Source organism: Anguilla anguilla, chromosome 15 (assembly GCF_013347855.1).
Source record: "Anguilla anguilla isolate fAngAng1 chromosome 15, fAngAng1.pri, whole genome shotgun sequence".
NCBI lineage: Eukaryota > Metazoa > Chordata > Actinopteri > Anguilliformes > Anguillidae > Anguilla > Anguilla anguilla.
In genome coordinates this window covers 29,999,923-30,020,578 of record NC_049215.1, presented here as the reverse complement: position 1 = coordinate 30,020,578, position 20,656 = coordinate 29,999,923, and the positions used below count along the sequence as shown (strand labels likewise).

At 42.0% G+C, this 20,656-nt stretch overlaps 2 protein-coding genes across 7 annotated transcripts in view; one reads left to right on the top strand and one right to left on the bottom strand.

Moving 5' to 3' along the window:
• Positions 1 to 6,784, bottom strand: part of LOC118214178 (SH2 domain-containing protein 1A-like) — an 8,204-nt gene extending 1,420 nt beyond the window's left edge. Inside the window, exons 1-4 of one of the 2 annotated variants that reach the window (XM_035393848.1) lie at positions 5,880 to 6,784; positions 4,469 to 4,529; positions 3,372 to 3,531; positions 1 to 10 (exon numbers count right to left, since the gene is read on the bottom strand). The exon at positions 1 to 10 is cut by the window's left edge and continues 1,420 nt beyond it. In XM_035393848.1, the coding sequence (XP_035249739.1) occupies positions 1 to 10; positions 3,372 to 3,531; positions 4,469 to 4,529; positions 5,880 to 6,013 (365 nt within the window). In that variant the 5' untranslated portion in view covers positions 6,014 to 6,784. The remainder of the gene's footprint in view (positions 11 to 3,371; positions 3,532 to 4,468; positions 4,530 to 5,879) is intronic. The other variant, XM_035393849.1, reaches the window with a different exon arrangement.
• ppp2r3b (protein phosphatase 2, regulatory subunit B'', beta) overlaps positions 1 to 20,656 on the top strand; it is an 84,541-nt gene that overhangs the window by 48,799 nt on the left and 15,086 nt on the right. Inside the window, exons 3-4 of one of the 5 annotated variants that reach the window (XM_035393843.1) lie at positions 7,030 to 7,087; positions 9,212 to 9,537. In XM_035393843.1, coding sequence (XP_035249734.1) covers positions 7,030 to 7,087; positions 9,212 to 9,537 — 384 coding nt within the window. Of the gene's footprint in view, positions 1 to 7,029; positions 7,088 to 7,581; positions 7,706 to 7,814; positions 8,178 to 9,211; positions 9,538 to 19,112; positions 19,328 to 20,656 lie in introns of those variants that run through there. The other 4 variants (XM_035393845.1, XM_035393846.1, XM_035393844.1 and 1 more) reach the window with 4 other exon arrangements.

Genomic DNA, 20,656 nt, shown 5'->3' with positions numbered 1-20,656 from the left:
TACGTCCACTCTGTCAAACAAACAAGACCAATGATGTCATCTTGCATGTAAAAATGCATTCTTTACTACATATTTTAGTGCAATTTTGAACACATTCTTTATTCAGGCCCTTATTTTTGCTCGCTACAGAACAGTCAAGACTCCACCTGTACAATCAGTACAAATGCGGCTGTGAATTTATTTATTGCCTAATTTCATCCATAGTGTGGCAAGGCTGTAACATTTATAGTCTCTTTAACAGCAATAAATGAATCATATGCAATCAAACCGCAACCTTAATTGAAGTAACATTTGTTTAAAAACAGACTTATAAATAAACGTGTTTGTCTTTCTTGTCTTAAATTTGGGAGGACATTTTGGTGATTTCTGATCATAAACAATTGATAGTAACACAATTTAAAGTCTTATTGTGAAAAAATATGTGAGCAGTAGTGCAAAACAGCCAAGCTAATAGAGAAGCAAAATACGTGCAGTAGCTATAACCTTACACAGTCCATAGTGCAAGAGCTATAACCTCACACACTCCATAGTGCAAGAGCCATAACCTTACACACTCCATAGTGCAAGAGCTATAACCTTACACACTCCATAGTGCAAGAGGTATAACCTCACACAGTCCATAGTGCAAGAGCTATAACCTCACACACTCCATAGTGCAAGAGCCATAACCTTACACACTCAATAGTGCAAGAGCTATAACCTTACACACTCCATAGTGCAAGAGCTATAACCTCACACAATCCATAGTGCAAGAGCTATAACCTCACACACTCCATAGTGCAAGAGCTATAACCTCACACACTCCATAGTGCAGGAGCCATAACCTTAGACACTCCATAGTGTAAGAGCTATAACCTCACACACTCCATAGTGCAGGAGCCATAACCTTAGACACTCCATAGTGCAGGAGCCATAACCTTACACACTCCATAGTGTAAGAGCTATAACCTCACACACTCCATAGTGCAAGAGCTCTAACATGAATTACGCAGTTTATGCAGAAATATCATTATTATGGAAATGCTGAATGGCTATTACATTACAGGCATTTGGCAGACGCTCTTATCCAGAGCGACGTACAACAAAGTGTATAACCATAACCAGGAACAAGTATGACGAAAACCCTAGAGAGAAGTACCGGTCCAAGTGCAGGGAACAACCGCATAGTTCAGCTTGGACCCTGAAGGTTAAACTGATTAACACTAACACAAACGAGAACAGCGATGCAGTCTATGCAAAAATACAAGCAGTAGTTAAGACAGGTGCATTAACTAAGTCACCTACGAAACAGCTACCTAGTTACAACCCTAAGCTTACATTCATTTAAGAGATTACAGGCTATGAATTCTAGACGGTACTCTAAACGGAGAGGCTATGTTGATGGAACAAAGTTAGTTTGAGGAAGTGGGTTTTCAGTCTACCTCAGAAGATGACCAATGAGTAATGCCCTGCCCAACATACGCATCCCTGATGAACTGAAACTGCCAGGGGGCCTAAAGTTACAGAGCAGAGAAGAGGGGGCTGTCTATGTAAATGCCTGATATGTCAGTCTAATAGATTAAATCAGTACATTTTCAGTTCTTTATTTTTGTTTTTGCTTTTTTACAGCAGAAGTAAAAGTGTTCTCATGGTGTAATTATTAAAGAACTGTGGAGAATGCGCAGCTTTGCCTGTTGCCGTGGCAGCGTCAGCAACAGGCACTGGAGATGAAAGGTGTACCAGAGTTTATTCTGTTTCATGACTCCATTGAAGTCACTGCTACACAGTCCCTACAAAGTGAACTACAAATCTTCAGTGGGAACACAGCACAGAGTTAACACTAATTGCATTTTTAATCGGCAAGGTTTTTTGATACAAAACCTCAGCAGCAAAATAAGTAATACAATGTTACCACTGTATTTGTAACAGCAGTGTGTAAAAAGTAATTTCACTGTAGAAGAACATTACAAGAGCATTTTAATTCATTTGTTTGGAGAATGGATGTGACTTCTGTAATGTTTTACATTAGGAGTTATTCATTCTCAGACCAGCAAAGCTTGTGTGTATGCACAAGGTAAACTGTCGTTTTTTCATTCATACATTTTAGGCTATATGGGTAACACTGGTAGATGCATTCTATTTGGAAAGCTGTCTTCCAGTAAAATAGACACTACTTTTCAGTACTGTGTATTCTGAAAACTTACATTTTTTTCCACAGCATTTGTTGTACATACTTTATTCTAATATGGGATGGATTTAATTCCTCCAGCTGTGAAATTCTGTCAGAATGTCAACTGGAGAATTTAATGAATCATAAACTATCCTCAATATTTATAACAAATAATTTTTTTGTTTATCAGTGCGCATTTTCATCTTTTAATTAAGGGTATTATACGTGTCGGTTCACCCTGTAGAAATTTACAGCACTTTTTATACACAGTCCCCCGCATTTCAGGGCACCATAATGTTTGAGGGACAGGGCTCGGTCAGGGGAATACCCAATGCAGTCACAAGCTGACTGTAAATTTGCCCGACACCGTCAAAATACGGCCTACACAGTGTGAAAGTCCCGTTTCGCCTGGGTGCTGCCGGCACTCGCATGCGCCACAACGCACCATCATACGCAGAAAGTTTTCCATTTCTGCCAAACACTTTGACAACGTGTAGTTCTAATGGATTTACAGCGCTGCTCCAAGTTTGAATAATTTCCAAAGTCTTTCACGGCACTTCACCACTTGAGCTTGTTGTTCCAAGCCTGAGATTTGTTGGACCCTTTACAGCAAAATGTCCTACACCACATGAATAAAGCAACCTTCTATACATTACATTACATTACATTACAGGCATTTAGCAGACGCTCTTATCCAGAGCGACTTACACAACATAGCATTTTACATTGTATCCATTTATACAGCTGGATATATACTGAAGCAATGCAGGTTAAGTACCTTGCTCAAGGGTACAACGGCAGTGTCCTTACCCGGGAATCGAACCTGCAACTTTTTGGTTACAAGCCCAGTTCCTTACCCACTGTGCTATACTCCATACAGTATGCTCTGTAGAGTTTATGTACAGGCATAATATTTTGTACAGTTCACTTCAAAACCGTGTGCCTTTTCAATGCTTCTGTTTTGAATTAGTCTGTGTTCTTGGGGAGTGTCTGATTACACCCCAGATCTCTAAACGTTCTGTTTCTTGTGTTTCTGATTTTTTTATTATTATGTTGGTTAGTTACTCATCAGTAACTTTCTCAATACCAAAAAATATGTTTTACCTCTTAAAACTAATGACAAAGGTAGTTAATACTGCACGCAGACAGGAGTATAATTTTAAGATTTTAAAAAATGTTGTCCAATGCAATGTAATCATACTCCCCTCATAGAGAACTGTACCTTTATGTGGACTTTCCTGTGCCAGCACCTTCCTTTCCAGAGGATGCAGCAGGGCAGCCATTTTGTCTGAGGTGACTCCTCTGCAGCAATTTATAAGCTTGTCCAGCGTCTCAAAGCTCTGCGCCTTCGCGTGGGGGGAAGTCTTCAACACGTTGACAACCAGAAGGGGGACAGAGAGAAATCTTATTCAGATCTATATGAATCATTCTTATTCATGCGAGGGAGAACATGCAGGATCCAGTCGATGAGGATGAAAAGGAATGCTAAAATGTACAGTTTTTCAGGGGTACCATTAAATGTCATTGAAATTTTTATAGTTTGCGTCAGTTGCGGCATTGTACAGCCACATACGCATTGGTTTCAGGTGTCTCGGCGTAAGCTCAAGAGTTCACTCGTGTGGCTTCACAGCTGAATTGTGAGAAATGAGTAAGCAGAGGACACAACAAGTGCTTAAACCAGTCTGTGTCTGGATACACACAACTGGCTGCTCTTTCAATGTCTCCTCTAATAGTTTGCAATGGTGACTTTGCCAGCTCCAGGATTTCAGTGTATTTTATTCAATCAAAGAGAATTATATCCAGAGCAAATGATTGTTTTTAAATCTTGCAGAAGCCTAAAGATGGGAGATGAGAACTTATTTTCCAGTATAGTTATGATGGCTGCCATTTTGTCATGTATATTTTTTCTCATACACTGCAAAAAAAAAAAAAAAAAAACAGTTTGCAAAATTCAACTAAAATAATGTCATGTTTTTCAATTGGATTTTTTTTTTTTAAGTTCAAAGCATTGTCCCAGCAGGAAGTCCTGTATTATTTTAACAGGTGACTGTAAGTTTGTTTCAATATTAGAAGTAATCTGTCTATGTTCGGATAAATTGTGAGCCAAGGAAATAAGTACCTATTTATATGATCCTCAGATATGTACCTACCAGTCACACATCAGTTTTAAAGTCATATGAGCCGTCACTTTGAATTAAAGCACACGGATCACTGCCTGAAAAGAAATGCATATTTATTTTCTGACTAGCATATTTGCTCATATGTGCGCCGCTTGAAACAGGAGTGGCATCTAAATCCATAAGTGTAAAATAAACTCACCTTAATGGTCCAGCCTTCAGGAGACCTATGAATCCTGTAAGTATGGACGAATGAAGCCCTCCTTCACGGGAACAGGACCGGAAAAGTTAAGAAAAATTGTTTGTAACATGTTTGTTTTCGGTCACTTGCAACACATAACAGTATTTGTATGTGAATTAAATTTAAAAAAAACTTAAAAGTGGCAAAAAATTAACTATATATAATAATGCCCTTGTCATTAAATAGAACAATAAAAGTTAAATAAATAAAAACAAATCTGATGAGAAATCTGATTTGGTTTTCAAAACTGCTGCAATAATTTTTATTTACCATACAATATAAGGAATTTTAAGTTTTGTACCATCTTTTTTTACCTCTGTTTTTTTGTTATTTTGGAGCTTATTATATGTGGGCTTGTGTGTTATTTTAAATGGGCTTTATGCTAGGCTTCTTGATGGCACAAAAAGGTCTGCTATGTCTAGTTCTTTCTCTTATGATTATTTTTACATTGCCTTTACATTTTTACATAGCCATTTCATCTTTTTGTTAAACAGATTAAGAATTTCTGGGAAAATACCCTTTTCTCATTTTCTGTCTTGACAGACTCGCTTCCTTATTTTCCCTCTTGCTGTTGCTTATGACTATGTGAGTAGGTGAATAAGTGGGGCATAAATACAATTTTAAATGTTCATAATGTTCAAAATGTTTTCTCAGAATTATGACCTTTGGTTCAGCTTCCTTTTTACAGATATACTATACATTATTTATTCATAAAGAGACAATTGCTTGAAAATATTAAGCATTTATTCCAGGGATCAGGGTGATGGATGGTTTGCAGAAACGTCTTCGGTTCACTTTTAATGAAAGCAAAAAATGTTTAGCCGATTTGAAAAACAATTCGTTTATTCGATTATTCACAAAGCTTTTCATCGCAGTTTGTTGTACGAAAATAGCCTGCAAATGTTCGTTATGAACATTCTTCCAATGACGTACAAAATAGCCTACTCGATAGATGTTTTAAAAATGCAGAAGTGGACTAGGTTCATTCAGATGAAAACTCGATTGAGATACATTTTAAAATGGAGCACATACACACGTGAAACTAGATTATTTCTCGTTTACAAAGGCGGAAATATTTTATGGCCTAAATAATTTTATTTATAGTACCAAGACTAGTCTAGGTTGTGTTATATTATCATGAGAGCGTATGCCTTTGACATTATAGAAGCACCTTTAATCAATGGTCATTATATTCTGAAAAAAGAAGATAAAGTAAGAATAATTTTCAAGCTTTGGTATATGCGAGGCTTGTGATGCATTGGCATAACTCTGACTGAGTATTACATTGTTTAATTCTGCTTTTGTGTTTTGAAAACGAGTATTCCCAAATTTCCCAACATGTTTAATAGCCAGGGTGCTCTAGGCTACTTACCGTACGCAGAGACAGTAAGCTCCAGGAACGCTCTCGCTGTCGCGTGCTAGAAAGCTCCCTTCCATTCCATACTTTGCCAATAGATTTTCAGTGTCCTCTTTGGTGATTTTTCCGTAGTATATCGAACGAAACATTCCTCCGGTCGAGAAAAACTGCTTCTTAGGGCAAGGAAGACGTGTTGCGGAAAGAGGGTTGTGGTGAATCTGATATCTTTGAAAGTGCAAAACTTCCTGAGCCAGACAGATAGCAGTTGTAAATGAAATGATGTGGTGAAAATGAAAGCGCGAGACAGGAAAACACCTTAATATCTACTTTAGTTGATGCATGCACTAAGCAAATGCGACATGTTAAAGAATGATGAATGATTGTATCGACATTTATTTTGCACACCATGTAAAAGTGCTTACTGCTAAAGATAGAGTTGTTCAATTGACCTGCCTGGCATTAAAAAAAAAATAAAATAATGCACGTTGAAATAAAAATACAAAAAACGGGGAAAGGTATTCTCTGTCGAAAGAGTAGGCTACATAATCTATGTGAAGTTCAGTGCGGTTCTTTTGTCTGAGAGTTGTCCTCTTGTCAAATTGAAATGTAAGCCACGTGAAATTTTACCTTTGGTGTTCCCAGTGACGCAAAATTACAAATGTATTGTGGCTTTCAGATATTATTTAATTAGTGTCATGTTCTTTCTGCCTTTTTATTTTCTGATATATGCCGTAAACGGCATACATTTCCCCAGACTGGAGTGTCTATGAGACCAGTTGTATTACATCAGTACCATGGAGACAGTTGAGTATACATTCCAAGCTGCAGGTTTGGCTTGTTTTCAGAAAAGGAAACTTGAACAAATTCAGTGCTTACACAGCACTTGCAGAGGCGTTCAGCAAAAATTGTCCCTGGCCTGCAAATGAGCGACATTGTGATGTGCTCCCAATAAAATGAGGTCATATTGTCTGCTAATATCTACATGATTTTATATATATATATATATATATATATATATATATATATATATATATATAATAAGTCATTGACTTATTCATGAAAATATAATACATTCATGAATATTCTATATATAGAATAATGGTGGACTATCTGCTCTCCTTAAAAAGTAAATAAGGATCCAAGTCTCTTTTGTTGTTTCCAGCAGCAGTTCCCAGCCTTCGAGGACCATGATTTGAATAGCAAGGGTTTACAGGATGGTTTGTGTGAGTACCATCTATTTCCCGCTTTGTGATTATTTTCCTTTGGTTTAATTGGCTTTCTCTACAGCCATAGAGAGAATAATATTATGTATCTTTTTATATGTTGTCTAAGTAAAGATATTTATATATAAGCCTATTGTATTTATTTTACACTATTGGGGGAAAATATTTTTAAAATGTAATTGTTAACAGTCAATGATGAAATTAACTGTTATGTTTCATGGAAAACACTACCCTAAATTAAGGGTAAACAATGTTGAATTGTCCTAGTTATGTACTCATATATTTTTACCTGTAGGTCAAACTCCTAATAACCCATTTACTAAAATAAATAAAGAAATAAATAATGGAATCAAGATAAGCGCTACTCAGCTCCAGGTCCTGTGAGCTGCTAGGTCTTAAGGTTTGTTTTTGCTCCAACCATGCACTACACCACCCGACTTCACTCTAAATATGAAGCTCATTAGTTGAATTTGGGCGGTGTCGTGCCTGGTTGGAGCAAACACCTGCAGACACTAAACTAATCGACTAAAGGAAATTAACAATTAAATAAAAACCAGAGAGCTTGGCATTCTAGTCGTAGGCTACTGTAGTAGCAAAATACGTTGTAGGTCACATTAAGTAAGTGGAATTTTACATATAAAATACGTGTCAAATATTTTGGTCATTTATCATTTACTAAAACTGTCTCTGGTCCCGTATACTAAGCGGTGTTCTCGCGACAACTGTGTTTCCCGGTTACCTGGGGAGACGAGACTAAAGCTCGAATTAAACATGTAGCTAGCGCATGAATGTGTTTCTGGACTCCTAATAAAAGTAGCTAGCTAGGTACGCTTAAATTTCGATTCAGATTGAGGCGATTTTGTAAGTTAACGTTGCATAACTAGCGCAACCAGGAATTCTCTCCCAAAGAAGCGCGCTCATTTTTATCAATGCATGCATTTTCTCAGCGACAGTGGTGAAGTATCGCTAGCGACCATTGCTAGTTAGTTAGCTGGCTAACTGGGCCATTTTTAATTTACCTTCCTTGCCGACTCGTGAGGTCTGGTTTCTTAGGTAGATTGAGATTCTGTATGATTCCATGTAGTCAGTGGTAAGCAAACTTCCCATCGTTATTATGGAGAAACTGATGTTTATATAGACTTGTAAATATAAATATCAGAACTGTGCTGCTAGAAAAATGGCATGAAACTGAAAGCACGGGTTGCTAGCGATTGACAGCTAGCTAACATTAGCTCTTGGCATCCACTGGGTTGCTAACCCCACTATCTTCGTTCCTTGTCCACGTGTGTGTCAAAGAATGAAAATATTTGCCTAGTTATACAGATATGATGCAGCCAACGATCAATTTCTGTAACACTGCCGAGATTGCAACCAAGCTATGTTACCGAGTTTATCATTTAACTAAGTTGTTAGCCAGCCATGTGTTGTGGCTACTTGCTACAAACAGAAGTGGTTTTTATTTGCATCAAAGGGATGTTTGCAGACACTTGCGCATGTATAGCTATTATATGTGTGTAGGTTCTCTGGTAGCTAGCTAGGTGCCTGGGTGTCTCATCCGTGCTATTCAATGGCTCACAAAGATTGGAACGGATGTATCATTCTTTTGACTGTCGTATAAATCCGGAGGGTTCCGTGGTGAATTGGCTATGTGACTATTTCACCACTGTGTACAAATGAACAATAAAACGCAGACCTAATTGAGCAACCAGTCTGGCAGTCCGTCAACGTTCTTTTGGCATTCAAGCAGTCATGCATACTCATTGCATATCGGGCTATAAGCAAAGTCAGAAATTGTATATACATTTCCACAGTTTGTCATTCATTTGTTGGAATTAACGAGTATGTATCAGGAGGGGGGGATATCTTTGCTCTTTGCCCTTGTAAAATACTTAGCAAATTTTCTGAATCTACCTAACCATATGTCAAAGATACTATATTATTATATGAAATTAATTCATAGGTTTACAGAATCATAAAAACATATTCCTGTACATGATGTTACCATTGAGACACAAACAGATGAATATGCATACTCTATTGTGAGTTCACATAAATTAAGTTGTTGAGTTCTGAGAAATTGGTTTACCAGCTGCGTAGGAACTAATGGTAGCGCTTCCTTCTCAGTTCTTTACCTTTCAGGTGGGCTAAAAATGCCATCGCAAGACCTCCAGCCAATTCTGAAAAGGAAAGTCGACGAACTGTTCCTGAATTGGCTGAGTGAGCCGGCCACCCAGGAGATTTTGAAGGAGGACCTGAGACTGATAAAAAATGGAGAGAGCGCGGCTTGCCGCGAACGAATTTCAACCCCGAAGAACCTGCCGGAGAGAGCGTCGTCGTCTCCGAGCGGCCCCTCCAGCCCCTCCTCGACGGCCCTGCCCTCTGGGATTGGTGGAAATGCCCGAGTGGCTTCTGGTGGCAGAGCACTGTACCGATCTCTCAGCATCAAAAAGGTAAGGACTGGCATTTAGGTTTGTTCTGTGCAACTACAGCTTACCAAGATAAGGAGTTATGTAGCAAAAGTTCTTAAACTTTTGTGGGGGTGTTTGCAAGCAACTTTTTATTACCCCCCTCCCAATCAATGGGACATTGGATTATTAGTCTTCAGCATGCAACAAAAAGGAATGGATTTGGAAGCCCTGGCTACTCTTTAGGACAACATACTACGCATGCAAACAGAATGTACAACATACACAAACGCATGCAAACAATATTAGAAACGAGGAACGATATGTTCATTACATCATAACCAATCAACGTGTAGATTGTCAACCTTACCTCATTAACATTCAGTTGATGTATTCCTCTCAATCCAATGAGAGCATTGGGTAAAACACTGCGCATAAATAGTTGGAAAAAAGAACAGTAGGGTCAAGAATGACTGGTGCATTATTGAATATAAAAGCTTTAACCAGTTTTACACAGCATTTCATTATCAAGTTGAAACAGCTGTTCTGCAGTCCATCAGACATGTCACCAGTGCTTTTTTTTTAGCTACAGGTATAATAAGGCTTCTCTTGAAACATGTTGGGACCGAACACCATGCCAGAGTCAGATTAAAAATATCACCAAAAAACCTCAACGAGCTGAGTGGGACAGATAACTGGAGATGGAATCCCCTCAGGGCCTGCAGCTTTAAGCGTTCTGACAGATTTAAACGCTTTACCCGCACCTGCCTGTCACCTGCTGGGTAAGATCACGGTTGTGGTCTGTCTGTGCCCCAGTGGTGGTTCAGAGGGAGTTTCAGAAGTGAGCGGAAAAAAATAGCTCAGGTCGTCAGGGAGTGAAGCAGTGTCGTTATTAAAGGCACTGGGTTCAGCTTAATCGGCTGCTAGCTCGTATCCTTCCACATTCACATCGGATTACGGTGCCTGTTCTTGTGCTCCAGTTCATCCTGATACTGTTTTTTTTATTTGTAAAGTTATTTTATTTTATTTAAAAAATAAAAAAAAAAATTTTTTGGGGGGGGGGGCGACTTCATGGCCCTTTTGCAGTCATACCATTTATTGTATTTCTTGTCCCTCAGTTTATAAACGGTGGCCCCCTCCTGCAGTTGCAGTCTTATGGCGTTATTAATCTGGTTTTTGATAACAGGTGAGGCAAATGGTACAGGTTGGGGATGCAAGTGTCCACACGAACATGTGTATGTATAGTTAATGACTGACTCGGTATAGTCATCCAGACTATGACTGGTTTTGAAAACTGACCAGTCTGTTGATTCTAAACAGTCCTGGAGTGCGATTTTGTTTTCCCTCAGACCAGAATTTTATCGTGTTTGCTCTATGGGCTTGGAGCTCTTAATTTCCTGCTTGTAGACTGGCAATACATCCTCAGAAGAGTAGTCAGACTGTCCAAAGTGAAGACGTGGGATCGATCTGTAAACTCCTTTTACGATAGTGTCGCAGTGACCAAGAGTCTTATCTCTGGTCGTACAGTTTACATGTTGGTCATATTGTCGCCACTTTTAAAATGACAGTGATTACAATCACCTGGCAGGATCGAGGTGGCCTCCGTCTTCTCATGCCTTGTAAAGTTTGTCTAAGGCCACCGTTTTGGTGGCCTGTGGTAGAATATAAACAGCAGTAAGCAGAAGAGTGGAATTCCCTCAATGGACGACACTTGATAAATGTGCCAATTCTGCTTATGGTCATAAACATGCTCATTTATGAGCTGCTTTTAACGGTTCTTGGTTACTAACATCTCAAACTAACTTATATGTAATGTGCTTACATTACAGTGTAGTAGTGTAGTATAATGGATATGATACAGGTCTTGTGACCGGAAGGCCTCTGGTTCGATTCCCTGGTAGGACGCTGCCGTTGTACTCTTGAGCAAGGTACTTAACCTTCATTGCTTCAGTATATATCCAGTTGTATAAATGGATGTAAAAAAAAAAAAAAAGGTTGTGTAAGTCGCTCTGGATAAGAGCATCTACGAAACACTACGGCTGCTGTTCTCACACAGTAGAAAAGTACCGTAGCCACGCACATCCAACACAAACTTGTTTTTGTCTGGTGTCCTCGTGTTGCTTTTGTGGCCTGGCGTTTGTTTTTGTAAAAATTTCTGCTTCAGATCGCGCAGGCGGTGTGGCGACATCCTGTGCTGCTGGCTCTGGCGTCTGATGTGGGGGAGTCCGCAGACAGCGCCCTCGCTCACTTTTTTTGAAAAGCAGTGGGCGGCGTGCCGCAGGTTGCCGAGAAGGCCCGTCTCCCGCGCCGCGCTTTACCCACAATGCCTCTGGCTTCACGGCGCTGCTGCTCACGTTAGATGTGGTGTGGCACACCGCTCTCCTGTGCCCGCTCCGGTGTGCCAGGGGTCCTCTCTCCGGGTCAGCGGGGCTGTTTTGAATGCTGTGCCCCGCTAAGACTCTCACTGAGGTTGGCAAGGGGGAACTGGGCTTGCGACTCAAAGGTTGTTGGTTCAATCCCCAGGTGGGACCCTGACCCTTGTATGTGCTTAGCCTGGATTGCTTCTGTAAATATCCATCTTTATGATGAGCGTAAAAGTGTCTGTTAATTGCATAAAATGTACATGTAGTACAGGGCTCTATGCTAACATTTTCCCAAGGCACACATATGGTCTCACATAAGTTGAAAAATTAATTCATTAGCACACTAATGAACCCAATTAGTAGTTCTACTCCTAAATTATTTTTTCAGCTGGCACACACCAGTTTTCATGAGCAAGTGCTCCTAAAATGGATGTGCCGTGGAGCCCTGATGCTGTGGCTCGTTTGTGAATCCAGTACAGTCCTGAATAAGCTGCGATTTCTGTCTGTGTTTAAAAGCAGTCTATCCTGCGTTCAGCCCAGTCTGTGGTTCTCTAGCATGGTTGCCGTTCTGGGCAAGCGAGTGACGTTTGGCCAGCAGGGCTTGCTGTTGTAACAGACGACAATTTCCACTCCTTTTTTTTTTCCTCCCCTCTTCCTTGCCAATAAGAGGTTGCCGAGCAACCCTGTTGGGATTCCTCTCTCTCGCCTTGTGACAGGTGCGGCGCGTTTAGAGCGGGTGGGAGGTCAGGTGATCGGAGCATCAGCGCTGAGTGGGTTTCCGATTGGAATGATCCCTGTGCCTTTGTGTGCTTCAGCTGAACACGTTTGCTGGGAATTGTGGGGACTTCTAAGTTTTGTATCAAATTTAATTTTAGATTTATTATTTTTTTTAAAGGTTCATTTTTTTTTTTTTAATTCCAGTTTGGAATGCCAAATTGTGTTATCAGCGCTCGTTGGAGTAACCTTCCCCAATGACAAGCATGTCCTCTCTGACGCACGCAGGATTGTCCTCGCTTCTTAACAGTTCCTTAACAGGATGGGCCCTGTTCATATCTATTTAAAAACCACCTGTGGCTGCTTCCTGAAAAATTGGCATAAGTTTGGCTTACAGTTATTATTCATATGAGATTGGTGCTGGGCGGGGTGGGAAAAAAAATACAATTTTAAGCCACTCATTCTTTGAATACTATGGAATGTTGTCATTTGTGACTTGCAGTCTGTGGTCTTGAATTTCTTTGTGTGGTCCTAACGCAAAGAAGGTCCTTTTTTTCACGCCAGTTGAGGATAACTAAGTGTAGTCGGGCCCCTTACCGGTTGGCCTCTGTGTGGGGAGTGGAAGTGGGGCTGGAGAATGGGGTGCTCTAAAACGTGATGACACTGAGTTACCCAGACAGCTGTCTCCATTTGCCCCGGAGCTCCAGCATGTTGACACATCAGAGGCCGGCGTAAGTCCAGCAAGACTGTCCCGGACATTTGCTATGGCAAAAGGAACATGTCTACCCTCAAGTTTTTTATCAAATTATTTTATTCATCACTTTACTGAATCCGAAGTTTGTGTTTGTTCAGCCTACTTTATTCAGCATTAGTGTACAAAGTCAATTTAAGGACATTGCATTCATGGTGGTATAAAATCTGGCCTAAATGATTAGGTGGTAACATTTGATATTACATTACACTACAGGCATTTGGCAGACGCTCTTATCCAGAGCGACCTACACAACATTTTTCATAGCATTTACGCTGCATACATTGCATCCATTTATACAGCTGGACATATACTGAAGCAATGCAGGTTGAGTATCCTCACAAAATTGACTTACCTGTACAAACATTGTATACTGCTTTTTCATTGCTTGGAACACATTAGGTTTGGTCTCCTCAGAGATGAACCCAAATAATGTAAACGAAACAAATATTAATACTTAGATTTATCTTAAAAGTGATGGTCCAACATTTTGGGAAATTAGCTTTTTGGCTGTCTTGCCCATCATTAGATGATACGATCAATACCCATTTCATCCAGTACTATAGTATTAGACAATATCTATGGGCTGCATGCTAACTGAGCTACCTCTATGGTTACGGCTACAGACGGAAGCAACGCTACCTCTGCTAATTAGTGATGGAAACGCACCTTTCAGAATGTCCAAAATCTGAGTTTACACTTGCATTTTGCATGCATTTAACGAGTAAAAGTAAAAATAGAAAAACGTGATCTTGGTTGTTTTGGAGGCAGTTAAATTCAAAACTGTAATTTATAAATAACCACGTATCCATCCACTGGGTGCAGTGATTAGTAGCTGCACAGTGCCACATTAAGCACGAGTTTGGGGTTGCCAGTTATGCAGTACTATTGGTTGCAGTGGAAGTGCAAGTTTACAGTCTGTGACATGCAACTTGGCAGACCTGAAGTCACGCCCCATCACTGTCTGTAGCCATTCATATAGGTGGCACAGTTAGCTTGCAGTCCATAGATATGGTGCAGTGTTTTTGTACTGGTTTTACAGGGATGAAATTGGTATCAGTCTTATCGTCTCCAACTACTGATAAGATGGCCAAAAGGCAAATTTCCCAAAACGTTGGGACTATCGCTTTAAGGGCTAAAATTCCTGTTTCTAGGATTAGCAGGAGTTCATCTGCTTCAGTTCCTTACCCCACATGGCGTTCGGAACATTAAAGCGCTTGAAGGCCTTTCAGATGCACTGAAAGACCCATTCCTCGTGCTGTTAAAACACCATGTATGTTCTGTATAGCGGTGCTTTGTAGGCCTCACATTTTGATCTTGATCTGTGCGGTTAACTGATGGAAATGGAGCCCGCCTTTCAGTGCCTCCTATCAGGTCAAGCGGGTTGAATTGTGGTAGACAGTGAGTCAGAGTTGGCACTCAAACCTGCTGTAGGGGAATTTAACTTGCAGTATAAACGCATGTGGGCCTGCAGCTGTGATTATGGGGGAATTTGTGCCATTCTGTGTTTATCAGTGTGAAGGCACAAATGTATTTGATTTGTGTGGGTTCCTTCAAGACTTCAGCAGTTGATATGCAACCAGTTTGGTTCAAAGTTTTGGAAATAAATACCTTTGTTACATGAGAAGGTGAATACAAGTGGAATGCATAATGGATATAAGTGGAAATGTATGTATGGGGTAATGTTGCAGAACAATTTTACCGTTTAGTGTAGATTTCAGATGTCTGTAGCCATCTGACGGCTGATAAACTTGCCCGTATTTATTTTTCTGTTTGAAATCCTCCCCCGCCCCCCACCCCCACCCCCGAATGGGAAGGGTTAGCGGCTTTCGCAGATGTCGTGAGGATTTGCCTCTCGCGTACAGTCTTGCTCAGACACTTCAGAGACCCTTGGCGCGGCGTTTAGTAGACGGAACAACTGTTGAACGTTTTTATACTTTTATGGAGTGACGCAAACGGCAGCATATGCGCTCAATATGTGGCCTGGCATTAAAGCGGCTCTGATCCCTGCCTCGGGTGATGCGCTATTTAGAGAAGGCCGCAGAAATTCCACAATACAAATGCATTCTTCAAAGGATTAGCTGAAAAATTCAATTAACGTCATGCCGACGCTGGCGAGGACAGCTGGTCTAACTTTGACACAAGACGCTGATAAAGATAGCCTTGGTTTCCCCTGGACAGGAACCAGAAGGGCAGAATCGAGATTGTGGTGATGTGTTCACGTGTGCCCTCAGCGAAGGCGAAGGCATAGTTTCAGTTGTACATCGTCAATTATCAGGATAATGGCGATAATGATCCGATTGTTTTGAATGGTTGTCTGCTTTTCTGGAAGTCTATTTATAAATGTACACGGGTAGCTTGTTACCCTTGAAAAGATGACTGTTGTGAAATCAGTTCTGTGTAAGTATCTGCTGCTTCTTCTTGGGATAGGCACTGGTAATCATTTGCCCAAATACCTGAAAGTTTCCTTTTATGAATAACAGTCTCACTCACTCACATCTGTTTCACTGAAATGCAGTTAAAAACTATAATAGAACTCTAAACAGAAAGTTAAAGCCACATATGCATCACAGAACCATCACAATGGGCGAAGCAGAATGAGATTGAGTTATCTGCCTGATATTTACCTAAAAGGCAAACCAGTTAATCTTCCTATGTTCAGAAGTCGATTTCAGTTAAATTGTAATTGTTTAAAATGACCATTGTATTTGACAGTATTGTGTGGCCAGAGGTTTGTATTTTGGCTAACGGATACAAACTATTTTCTGTTTGAGATGGAAGACTGCCTATCAGAGTTGCTATAGCAACTACCTGCTAAAAGGCAAAGCTGGAATTTTAAAAAAGGCAGATAACCCTGGTCCGTGGCTAGTTTGTGAACTGGTTCTGCTTAATATAAAATAGGCTAGATGTGTTCTGTGTACATTATTGTTGGAGCAAATGGAAAAAGGTATCACAACTTGCTACTAGAGTGTTTGTCATGTCACGGTAAGTTTGAAAAATGTGTGCGTTGGTAAACGCACAAAGCAAAAGCAATTTTCAATATAACCTTATTATTCAGAGTTAAGCTTTTTTTTTTTTTTTTTTTTTAAAGACACTTTTGTAATTTTCTGCCACGTTTGATATGTCAGTTTGGATTTCACAAGGTTTAGCCAAAACACTTCCCACTGTCTACTGCATGAGTGCCATAATGGTCATACAGGCTCCTTTTGAAACATGTAGCCTAAGTGTTAGCCTTATCTTTCTTTTCTTTTTAACACGCAGGAGAAACATTGATTGTGACAAACTCTGTTTGCTGAGGCGTAATACTGACATGGGTGTCAGGGGTGGGTTCACAAATGCAGTGAGTGTGTGTGTCCTGTTTTACCCCAGTTACTGGGCAGCTAGGCTGCTTTATTGGGGATTCACTTTGTATACTTGTCATACATAAAGGGGTGGTCACTTTCTGATTTTATTTAATTTTTTATTAGTTTTATTGTATAATAGTCTTTATAAACCTAATATACGAAAATAAGAGTGTTGGCCATGTAGTGGAGAGGAATCTTAAGTGTTCAGGTTTTGTGTGACTCATTACCAGTTGAAATAAATCCTCTATTTAAGAAATGGACGGTGCCTGTAAATTTATTTATTTATTTGTTCTTGGGGTGGGGGGTGAATGCTTTGGAGTTTTGTCCGTTGGCTTTGTGTCTCTGGCAGGGTACGCTGTGGAAAAACATGTCTGTCTGATTGGTAAATGCCACTGCAGGGGACAGCTGCGCCGTCCTGGCCAGACAGAACATCGCTTCATTCCGGGCGGTACCAGTTTCCACGGTTACGGCAGAGAAAGCTCTTTTTGTTGAACGTTGGTCATTATGAGCAAAATGAAGCCATTCCTGTGTGTAAATGAAATAGAATTGAACATGAGTGATATAGTTGTTATGGTTGGTTTATTTGTGCCAGCACTTTTCTGTTTATTTTATTTTAGTGTTTTTATTACCGTGGGTTTGGGGGGGGGGGGAGGGGTGGTTTGTCTGTTTTTCCAAGCTAATCAAAACTGCATAATATCCTGTTATTGGAGGATAACAGGAAGTGGAATCCAGACCGTTGACGCTGATCTGCACACTAAAAATACGGGAGGTTTAATCCTGGGACCTGCTTTATTTTCATACCAGCTCGTCATGCGCTCCACCTCCTCAGCGTGTGTGTTCAGCGTGTGTGTTCACTGTGTGTGTGTCCGTTCTCTTCCCTTCTACTGTTGTGACTTGTGGCTGAACTTAACTTTCTAGTAAGTTCTTTTTAATTTTTTTAAAGGCCTTTTTAGCAGTGCCCCACTCTCCCCACATAAAGTCAGTTTAATTCTGCGTTCGTATGGAGAATTGATGTAATTCCTGTCCGTCCAAGAACGGATGTTTATAGGGAACTAAAGATAAACTTGTTTCCCCAGATCTTGTTTCTTGGGGTGCCCAAACAGAGCGTGTAAGGGCTTTTAATAGTCCCAGACTGGCCCAGGCCATCATTCTTTGGATTCGAACCTGCCACACAGCGCATGCCACAACTGACCGTCCCTTATCAACCGCAACGAGAGACGGTATGGCTGGAAGCCCTGGATGAGGAAATAAAGATATTAGGGGTTTATATGGGGTGTGACATGGATACGGTTTCTTCCTTCTTTATTCTGATTCAGCAGGACTGTGCCCCCTGCCCCCCCCACCCCCAAGCAGTGAGGTGAGCGCTTATTTTTGCAGGCTCTCTAAACACCTGAGCCTTAAGTGTGTATCGTATACACAGGTGAAGTGTAAACTGAGTGTACGCAGGTGAAGCGTTCGCCGCTTCCTTGGATTGAGGACTCTGGGTTTTTTCTGTAATGACTGGCATCTACCACTGAGACTCCACTCAGGAGCAAGGAACAACAGCAGTCGTGGCAAACGTTGTACAGAGCTGTTATTCTGGAAGGCTCCTTTAAAAAGGTGGAATAAAAGAATGTACTGAGACTTCAAACGAGCAGCTGGACACTTCAGTCAGGGGACATTTTAAGTCTCTTGTGACAGAAGGAGATTAGCAGGGGGGCGGACTGTCCGAGGTGTAATCGTGACATTCTGCTGCATCCCCAGAGTTAACTGGATCTCCTATCAGAGGGCTGCAAAACAACAGGTTTGTTTCTTTACATAACCTTCTATGCGAGCTGTGGAATGTAAGCTGAAAGCCCAGCTCCACACCCCACCCCCTCCCCCAGCCTCTACCCTCCTCCCCACACACACACACACACACACGTGCGCGCTCGTCCTATCTCCCCCCCCGTGACTTCTCAGGATAGGTCTTTCCGATCGCAGCCAGCTCAGTGTGGATGCGCAGACTGAAGCAGAGCTGCTCGGTGGAGTACGGCAGGGCTGAGACACACGGCTGTGACTGACTGCTCGGAGTACTGCTGGGCTTAAACGTAAAGCTACGACTCACCGCAGCGCTAACTCTCACAGCTGCTACGCTCTGCTCGGAGTAGCGCAGGGCTAAGACACACGGCTGTGACTCTCTGCTCGGAATACCGCGGCGCTAACGTTCACAGCTGCTACTTTCTGCTCGGAGTAGCGCAGGGCTAAGACACACGGCTGTGACTCTCTGCTCGGAATACCGCGGCGCTAACGTTCACAGCTGCTACTTTCTGCTCGGAGTAGCGCAGGGCTAAGACACACGGCTGTGACTGACTGCTGGGAGTACCGCGGGGCTAACGCTCACAGCTGCTGCTCTGCGCTCGGAGTCTCCGGCTGTGATAAGCGGGAGCAGGGGCGGAGCGTGCGTGCGCGTGTGCGTGTGTGTGTGTGTGCGTGTGTGCGCGCGCGCTGCCGGGCTCGGCCAGGGGGAGATTCACCCGCCCTGTTTACTGGAGGGAGCCACGGCCGGCGGCATGAGGATGAAGGACCTCTCTCTGCGCCAGGACCCGGACCTGAGGAAGGAGCTGGCCCTGCTGGCCCGGGGCTGCGACTTCGTGCTGCCGTCCCGCTTCAAGAAGAGGCTCAAAGCCTTCCAGCAAGGACAGGCAGGTCGTCTCAAAATCGGGCTGGCACGCCGGCGCAACAGGCCGTTTGCTGGGCTTTTAAAAAAAAAAAAATAATAACTTGGTTGTTTTGTCTGTCTCTCTTTGGGAGTGATGTAATCTTTGCTCCTTTGACCAGCATGTCATGGCATCTTTAGTTTTGTTTTTATTTTTAAAAGCCGGCAGGAGGCTTGTGGGATCTGATTGCCTGCGGTGACGCTGCTGTCCTTGAGTGTGTAAGATATGAGGGGGCTTAGTTCTCTATGAGGGGGGTTAGTTCCCTCCTGGTGTTTAACAGTGAAAGGGTAGTGCCTGTGCTGTGGTCTCTCCTGGTGTTTAACAGTGAAAGGGTAGTGCCTGTGCTGTGGTCTCTCCTGGTGTTTAACAGTGAAAGGGTAGTGCCTGTGCTCTCCTGGTGTTTAACAATGAAAGGGTAGTGCCTGTGCTGTGGTCTCTCCTGGTGTTTAACAGTGAAAGGGTAGTGCCTGTGCTGTGGTCTCTCCTGGTGTTTAACAGTGAAAGGGTAGTGCCTGTGCTGTGGTCTCTCCTGGTGTTTAACAGTGAAAGGGTAGTGCCTGTGCTGTGGTCTCTCCTGGTGTGTAACAGTGAAAGGGTACTGCCTGTGCTCTCCTGGTGTTTAACAGTGAAAGGGTAGTGCCTGTGCTGTGGTCTCTCCTGGTGTTTAACAGTGAAAGGGTACTGCCTGTGCTCTCCTGGTGTTTAACAGTGAAAGGGTACTGCCTGTGCTCTCCTGGTGTTTAACAGTGAAAGGGTAGTGCCTGTGCTGTGGTCTCTCCTGGTGTTTAACAGTGAAAGGGTAGTGCCTGTGCTGTGGTCTCTCCTGGTGTTTAACAGTGAAAGGGTAGTGCCTGTGCTGTGGTCTCTCCTGGTGTTTAACAGTGAAAGGGTAGTGCCTGTGGTCTCTCCTGGTGTTTAACAGTGAAAGGGTAGTGCCTGTGCTCTCCTGGTGTTTAACAGTGAAAGGGTAGTGCCTGTGCTCTCCTGGTGTTTAACAGTGAAAGGGTAGTGCCTGTGCTGTGGTCTCTCCTGGTGTTTAACAGTGAAAGGGTAGTGCCTGTGCTCTCCTGGTGTTTAACAGTGAAAGGGTAGTGCCTGTGCTCTCCTGGTGTTTAACAGTGAAAGGGTAGTGCCTGTGCTGTGGTCTCTCCTGGTGTTTAACAGTGAAAGGGTAGTGCCTGTGCTGTGCTCTCCTGGTGTTTAACAGTGAAAGGGTAGTGCCTGTGCTGTGGTCTCTCCTGGTGTTTAACAGTGAAAGGGTAGTACTAGCAGCACTGTGGCTCAGTGGAAGGCATCTCTTCCCTTTTATAGACA